The following is an 8,549-nucleotide window of genomic DNA, read 5'->3' as shown; positions in this document are numbered from 1 at the left end:
ACACAGTTTATCTTCTAACCTCATTTTCTGTCAATCACTCCTCTGAACTCTATACTCTAGAACTGCACTGTCCAATATAATAGTGACCTAGCCACATGTGGCTAGATTTTAAAATTAAATTAAATTAAAAATTCAGGGGGCTCCTGGGTGGCTCAGTGGGTTAAGCCTCTGTCTTTGGTTCAGGTCATGATCTCAGGGTCCTGGGATAGAGCCCCACATCGGGCTCTCTGCTCAGCGGGGAGCCTGCTTCTCCCTCTCTCTCTCTGCCTACTTTTGGTCTCTCTCTCGCTCTCTGTGTCAAATAAATAAATAAAATCTTTAAAAAAAAATTCAGTTTCCTGGTTGTAGTAGCCACTTTTCAAGTGTTAGTCACACTTTTCATCATCTTCATTGTTATTACCTGGTCCTTATTACCATCTCTCCTTGGGATTTTTGTAGTTGTCTTATACTTGGTTACCCTAATTCTATACTTGCATTTCTACATTGTTTTCAACCCAGCAGCTATAATGATTCTTTCATTATATACAGGTAGAGAGAGAGAGAGAAAGAGAGAGAGAGAGTGCACTTATGTAGAGCCGAGTATGTACCAGTTCCAATTCTAGGCACTTTACAAATGTCAACTTATTTATTCCTCATAATGACCCTCAGAGATAGAAACTATTATATCTGTTCTACAGATGAGAAGAAAATAAGGCACAGGAAGACTAAGTAATGTGCCCAAGGTTGCCTGGCTCATGGAACATAAATCATATCGTGTCACTTCTCTGTTTAAAATACTTCAATAATTCCCCCATCTCAGTCATAGTACAAGCCAAAGTCCTTCCAAAGACCAAGGGCCTAAAAGGCTGCATGTGATCTGCATTCCTCTTCTACTCCATTTTTCTCCATAACAATTTATTTATTTTCTTGTCTATCTCTTCCCAAACAAATTAAGTTTCACCAGGATAGGCAGGAATTTCTGTTCCCCTCTCCACTACCAATTTTTTCTAAATGCCCAAAACAATGTCTTGCATAGCAGGCACTCTATAATTATTGCACAAATAAATGTATCCCTTCTCATATACAACAGTGGAGACAAATGTTTAAGAAAGGAGGCTAAAAGCAGAGATTTCAGAATTCCTATTTTTCAGAATTGTATAAATTCTATTTATTTATTTATTTTGGGGGTCTGGGGGAGCAGAAAGAGAGGGAGAAATAATGGAGAATCTAGGGCACCTGGGTGACTCAGTTGGTTGACGCTGCCTTCGGCTCAGGTCATGATCCCAGGGTCCAGGGACACCCCCCCGCCCCGCCTCTCTGCCTACTTGTGATCTCTGTCTGTCAAATAAATAAATTAAATCTTTAAAAAAAAAAATGGGGACGCCTGGGTGGCTCAGTTGGTTAAGCAGCTGCCTTCGGCTCAGGTCATGATCCCAGCGTCCTGGGATCGAGTCCCACATCGGGCTCCTTGCTTGGCGGGGAGCCTGCTTCTCCCTCTGCCTCTGCCTGCCATTCTGTCTGCCTGTGCTCGCTCTCTCTCCCTCTCTCTCTGACAAATAAATAAAATCTTAAAAAAAAAAAAAAATGGAGAATCTAAAGCAGGCTCCATGCCCAGTGCAGAGTCCAATACCGGGCTTAATCTCACAACCCTGGGACCATGCCCTGAGCCAAAATCAAGAGTCGGTCCCTTAGCCAACTAAGCCACCCAGGGGCCCCTAAATTTAGTTTACTTACGGGTTGTAATCCTTAGGACTTACTAATCTTGTGAGTGTTTATAAAGTCAAACATATTAACAAAGTCATAAATTGTGTAAAATTAAAACTTATAAGCATATATAAAATTCCATTTAATAATGGGTAAATTACTCGGAAAAAAAAGAAAATGAAAAGCATCACTCTTCTGTTATTTATGACAGATTAAAAAAAAAAAAAACACCTTGAGAGAGAGCACTTAAAAGAGAGTAGGTTTTGGTAAGTTCAGTTGTTTGGATGAAGATGAACTTAAATGGATTGTCTGCTACTCTAAATGCCCAAGAACAAAGCACTGACTTTTGGGTAGTTCTAGCAAATGAGCAACTATGGCCAGTTCCATTCCAAGATGAGAGCTCCCTTGTGTAATATCTGAAAAACAATTCAGTGAGTACATTACCTTTAATATTTTTCAGACCAAGTAAAGGATGTGGAAAAGACCAGTGGATATTCATCACAAATAATAATCGAATACAACCGAATATAATTTTAAACTATGGTAGTGATGTTTCAAAAGCTGAATGCTATTTCGTATTATTCCATTCTTTTTTCAACTTCATCTTCTGATACATGAGCGCCGGAGGTTCATTTGCCTTTTTGTTTTGTTTTGTTTTTTTTAACATTAAACTGTTCAAACCCACTGCATTGGGTCTTCCTTTGGATAAAAGAAAAAGTTGTTCTGGGTATATTTAAAACATTTTTAAGAAATATTTTTATTTCCATATTCACAAGAACCATCTAATTTGCAAATACGCTTCCTTCTGGGTGTCACTCAGAGATCCTTATTCTCTAGGTTTGGGAGTGGAGCCCAGGAACCTACGTTTCAGACCATTCTTTGAGAACTATTCGACTCAAAGCTACTTTCTTATTTTCTATCTTTCAAAATATTAATTTTAGAAATGCAAGGAGGGGAAGGCAAAAACTCCTGTGGCTTTCAGAAGGAACAAGAATGAGTAGCTCACGTCGTGCCATGTTGTAAAACTTTTCCTCAGTTTGCAGATCTTCTATTCCTGGGGAGGAAATTAGTTCATTTTCACCGAGTAATTAACCGTCTTTCAAGCAGTTCCGTCCATGCCTCTCAGGATGACCCCCAAAAGTCATGAACTCATCTTCGCGGCGTAACGTAAAGCTCATCTCGTCTTGCCTGCCCTCACAGGGGCCTCTGGGACCGGGTTCTCTTCCCGCCACAGGGGCCCCTCCTCTGCCTGCCCTTTGGGTCCAATCCTCCCAGAGGCGCTCCGCGCGACAAGTCTTGGCGCCAACCGGGTGGCGGCGCTGTCCGCCCCGCGCGCGGCCGCCTCAGGCCCGAGGGAGGCGGAGGCACGGCCGGCGGAGGAAGGGGAGGGAGCGAGGCGCGCGCCCTGCTCTCGCGTGCTCTCGCACCGCTCGCGTGACCGGCTGGTGTGTGCGCGAAGGGCCGGCTCCCGGGGGCACGGACGGCCGGGCGCGCGCCGCTGCGAGGGGCGTCCGGGTCCCGGTCGGCGGACCCGGCCGGCGCGAGGTGCGGTCGGGCGGGCCGCGGGGGTCTCGGGCGGACACGGGCGCACACGCTCCCGGAGGAGCCTTCTCGGAGGCTGCTCTTCCTCGGCCAGACGGAGAGCGGCAGTGTCTCCCCGCCCAGCACACACTCGCCCCGCGTCTCCCCCCGCGGCGGCTGCTCCTCCTCGGCACCGCCAGCCCCAGCGCCGCTCCGGGGCGGGCGGCGGCGGCGGCGGGACCCGCGGAGCCGCTTTGTGTGCAGCCCGACGAGGGGCGGCGGCGCAACCACCTGACAGAGGCCCGGGAGCTCGATGCACCTTCCGCCCGCATGAGGAGGAGGAGGTAAAGGCGGCGGCGGCTCGGCTCCCGCCCTCGGTTTGGTGGAGGGAGGGGACGGAAGGGGAGACCAGAGCGGGCGGGGGGGGGGGGGGGCGCGGGACCGAGGCCCGGCGGGGCTGCCCGGAGGTGTCAGTAAGGCCTCGGCAGCGCCGGACGGCACCGAGCAGTCGGGGGCGAGAGAAGCTGCCGGGGCCCCTCCGCCGAAGTTGAAGGAACAAAATGTGAAGTGCGGAGCCGCGTCAGCCGCTTCCTGGCGTGGGGTTTGGGGTGGAGGGCGGCTTGTTTTCCCCTCCCGCGGGACAGGGGAGAGGCGGGAGCGTGGCGGGGACGCCGGGGGTCCCGAAGCTCTGCCCGGCAAAGGCGTTCGTTTCCCGGAGCCACCGTTGCGTGTGGGTCGGGTTGGGTCCCTAGTTTTGCGGCCTAAGCCGAGCCCTATAGGCCTCGCGTCTCCTTTCCCGGAGGGGACTGGCCGGGCGGGGACTCGGAGCTTCTCTCCGACCGAGCGGGGGCCGTGAGGGCCTCGCCGGGCTCGGGATGCTGCCAAACTTCGGACCTCGGTGCTTGGGGGTGGATTTCATTGTGAAAGGCGGAATGGGAAACTCCTGGCGCTTGCTCGGCGCTTCCCGCGGCCGCTGGGGCCAGAGAGCCCCGTGGGCCCGGGGCTGGCGGGGCCCGCGGGAGTGGGGGTGGCGGGGCGGCCACCAGGGTCCAGGCCCGGGGAGGGGCGAGCGGCGGTGCCGCCGCCGAGTCCCCGGCCTTCCCGGAGAAAGGGCCCTTTTCAGATTAGAGATTTTTGAAATGAAAAAAGAGGTTACAAAGTCTCCCTTTTCTCGCTGAACTTTTGTTTTCTGACCGATAGAGGCCGGTAGAGGACTGTGAAAGAAAAGTTGTCCCTCAGGATGGACTTCACCGCGCAGCCCAAGCCTGCCACTGCCCTCTGTGGCGTCGTGAGTGCAGACGGGAAGATCGCTTACCCTCCGGGGGTAAAGGAGATCACCGACAAGATCACCACGGATGAAATGATCAAGCGACTGAAGGTAAGCGACTGGACACAGTGTTCACACTTCAGACGTTTGTGGGAGGGGGTGCTCTGTCCTGTGGTATTACTGCACTGCTAGGCCTGGCCTTTACAGTTTGACCTACCCGGGCTTTTTTAGGTATTTTATCATCTCGTTTTTTTACTCTCTCTGAAAGGTATTGTTCTTTCTTGGCCGTATCTTTGAATAGTTCTGTAGGAATATAATCATTATGGGAAATTAAAGGGAATGTGCTTGTTTTTTCAAACATGAGAATTTAAGTGCTTTTTAAATAACTTTTTTCTAGAAATATTTATGAGAATACTGTTCAGAGTAGCTTACAACCTTAAATGGAGGCAATAGCTTGCCTAGGAGGGTTCCAATTTCCGTTCATTTCTGAGGAGATCGATTTATCACCAAAGCATTTTAGTAAATGGTCACAATTTTCTAATATCCAGAAGCTTAAATATGAATTTAGTATTGTTAAACTTTGACAGAATGTACTGACTTCAAAATTCAGACTTGAAGTAAGGTGATGATTTAGGTCCACATGTTCAAAGGGGTTTTCAGGAGAATATTTTAGCTCTTTTTAAGTTAGCTTATTTAAGCCATGGTGATGATCTTAAAATCGAGGTTGTAAGTTCCAGCCTTATGTTGGTCAGCTTTTTGCTTTTTTCTGTTGCATGGACATAGATTGTGCCCACAGCCTTATGAGATAGTGCTGTTCTTATTAAGGATCAACTTGATGCAGTGGTTCTCAGACAGGGTATTTTCTTTCTTTCCTTTCTTCCCTCTTCCTTCCTTCCTCTTCCTTTCGTTCAGGTAGGCTCCACGGCCAGTGGGGAGCTCAGTGCAGAGCTCAGTGCAGGGCTTGAACTCAGGGCTGTGAGATCAAGACCTAAGCTGAGATCGAGTCCAGGACTAAAGCAACTGAGCCAGCCAGATGTCCCTCAGCCAGGGCATGTTTGATCCCCAGAGAACATTTGTCAGAAATTTTTTGGTTGTCACAACTAGGGCTAGAATGGAGCAAGGAGAGGGAAAGACTTGAGGCAGGCGATCCATATAGGAAACTGGTAAAAAGTGTAGGTGAAAGATGTTGAAATCCTGAAGCTGGGCTATGGTAGTGGGAAGAGAAGTAGGGAAGTATCCTAGAAATGTTTCAGAGTTAGAATCAATCAGACTTGGTGGGTGGTGAGGGAAGAAACAATGATGACAGTGTTTCTACCTTGGGCAACTTGATGAAATGTATTTTTAGGGAATGATCTTGCCCCTTTGTTCTAGAGCTTATTATATAGTGCCTACTAAATGTTTATGATGTTGTGAGTACTGAATGAATATTGAAAGTATTCCTTTACCTTAGTTCTTAAAATCTAATTAGATTCTGCAATTTGTTGACTCTTTTGAAGGAAAAGGACACAGTACCTTCCATTAAAATAGATTTGATACTAGAGATTATACATGAGGTGAGGCCCTTAATTGATGCTTTTTAAGGTTATATTGAATGGTGTTGCTGAAAAATTATGAAATGCAAAGCTATTAAGTAAACAATTTATATCTTTTAATTTTTATTTTCATATAAAAATAGTGAAATCTTGAATTCTAGTGATGGATAATCCATATGTACTTTTTCTACTTGAGGATAGAGATATAACAGATATAACAGAAATGCTGTTATATAAATGGACATGTAACCAAGTCTAGAATGAGCTTTGGATTAGGATATCATTTGTTATGAGTTCTTCTGGAAGTTAAAATTGACATGCATTTTAACCAGTTTGAATGTCCTGCTAAAATTTTGCTTTTCTTAAGAATCTTATGATTTTGTTTTCCCCTTGTTTTTCTAAGTCTGTTTTGAATTGTGCTTTCTAGGGATCCCTGGTTAAAGTAGTACTGTCTCAGTGGAAGCATAGATTTTTAATAGTGTTTAACCAGTTTTGATAATTTTTGTGTTTATTAGACCCTTAATTATGGGCAAATTTTATAAAGTAGTTTTTTTTATTATAGCATAGCAACAATGTTCAAATGCTGTATAAATGCAAACTGAGCTTAAAGAAAGGTAAAATCTTAGTGGAATTCAGAGATGTTTGGTCCATTCTCTTCAGTTTTCAAGAATGGGACAAATATTTTTAACAAAACCATAATTTTAGAGTTAGAAGGATCTTAGAAGAAATTCTAGAACTCCCTGTATTTCACAGATAAGAAAATTTAGGGCCAGAGTGGCCAAGTAATATGTATCGAGATCAGTCATAGAGTGGCTTAGTGGCAGAACCAGGGCAGTAGCATCTAATTTATTTTCATTCTTATAGCTGATTTTCTTAAAAGGATCTAAGTATAACTAAGAAGTTGTGATTTTTTTTTTTTGCAATTAAAAAAAGGGAATCAATGAGTTAATTTGATCTTTTGCAAGGAGATAATAGGACAGCATTTTTTTTTTTTTAACAGAAGCAATTGTAAGTTTTTTCAAGAAAGTTTTGAAGCTTTCTTGAAAATGGTTCTTAGAGTATGTTTTTGGAATAGCTAAGATATACTTTTGGGTATATATTATAGGTTTTAATTTCAGTTTTCAAGGAAGTATTTTAATATTTTTACACTTCCAATCACACTGGCCTTCAGTCAGTTCCTTGAACATGCCATGTTCATTTCTACCTAGACAGATTCCACGTTGCATAACCCATATATGTACTCTTCTCAAATTCCTTTGTCTGTTCATCTTTTGTCACTCATCTGTTGTTCTTAAGGGAAGTCTCTTAGATTCCCCATTACGTGTTCTTTTAGCTCCTTCATATAATTTTTTACAGATCTATTACATTCATGCGTATGTTTATTGGTTTGTCTCCCCAACTTTGTTTAAGCTTCATGAATACAGGTACCATGTCTCTTTTTGTTTATTTTTGTACCCTGCCAGCACCACATTTAATGCAAATAATTGGTCAGTGGACGAATGAATACTTTGTATTAATATTGGATTAGAAAGAATAGTAATAGTAGATTAGAGAAATACCTATATTTTGGAAATGAGGGATAATTTGAAAATATTTTGAATTGCATAAGTCTTTACCACCAAATTTGCATACCAGAAAGATACCATGGATATTTAGAATTTTAGATCCAAAAGATAGCTTAGAGGTTATTTGGTTCTGTTCTGATTTTTCAGATGAAGAAATGGAGTCTGTGATATTGTGACCAACCCTAGTTACAGAAAGCTGAAAACTTTCACCAATGGCTTGGTTGCTTAGGGTGACCTGGCTGGCTCAGTTGGTAGAGCATGCAGCTCTAGATTTCAGTGTAATGAGTTCAGGCCCCATGTTGGGCATGCAGCCTGCTTTTTAAAATAAATAAATAAATAGTTTTTATTATTTAGGTAAGTTACAATTATATATTTATTTTAGAGATATTAAAGGCCATACAAAAGTTACCTGTTAGAAAGGACAGCTGATTGTTTACTACCAATGGTACATTAAGCATCAAGGTTTATGGTTCACGAACAGCCTTCCTTCTGTATAGTTAAGGATTCTGAAACTAATGTAGCAGTCATGTCTGATAACTTTAATAACATTCAAAATACACCTATAAACAGTGTTGTACAAAGTTCCATTAAGTGCTTCTACGTGCAGTTTATTATACACAGCCGGTTTCAAATCATGTATTAATACAGAACTACATGCTACTCACATTTTTCTTTTCTTTTCTTTCTTTTTTTTTTTTTTTGGCTAACATTTTATTCCTTCCTTTCTTGCTATTTTGGAAGTGGAAGATCCTTGATAAGCCTTGATTTTTTTAGAGAGAGGGATGGACCAGGTTGAAGATTTAAGTGTTTATTTAAGTAATGTCTGCACCCAACATGGGGCTTGAACTCAGGACCCTGAGATCAGTAGTCACACACTCCAGCTGAGCCAAGCAGGGGCCATGAAGATTGTTCCTTATATTCACTTCTTATTACCTGATCTGAGAGTTCAATACCCCAGACAGTTCTCTGGCTATTAACTTC

The 8,549-nt window shown here is 43.8% G+C and overlaps 1 protein-coding gene across 2 annotated transcripts in view; it reads left to right on the top strand.

The window, feature by feature from the left end:
• The first annotated feature begins 3,163 nt into the window (after positions 1–3,163).
• The window catches only part of PDS5A (PDS5 cohesin associated factor A), a 137,093-nt gene continuing 131,707 nt past the window's right edge, over positions 3,164–8,549 (top strand). Inside the window, exons 1-2 of one of the 2 annotated variants that reach the window (XM_047719141.1) lie at positions 3,164–3,548; positions 4,405–4,582. In XM_047719141.1, the coding sequence (XP_047575097.1) occupies positions 4,445–4,582 (138 nt within the window). In that variant the 5' untranslated portion in view covers positions 3,164–3,548; positions 4,405–4,444. Of the gene's footprint in view, positions 3,549–3,633; positions 3,772–4,404; positions 4,583–8,549 lie in introns of those variants that run through there. The other variant, XM_047719142.1, reaches the window with a different exon arrangement.

This window comes from Lutra lutra, chromosome 2, assembly GCF_902655055.1.
Source record: "Lutra lutra chromosome 2, mLutLut1.2, whole genome shotgun sequence".
Lineage (NCBI taxonomy): Eukaryota > Metazoa > Chordata > Mammalia > Carnivora > Mustelidae > Lutra > Lutra lutra.
The sequence above is the reverse complement of the archived record's forward strand: the minus strand, read 5'-3'. Positions and strand labels throughout refer to the sequence as shown.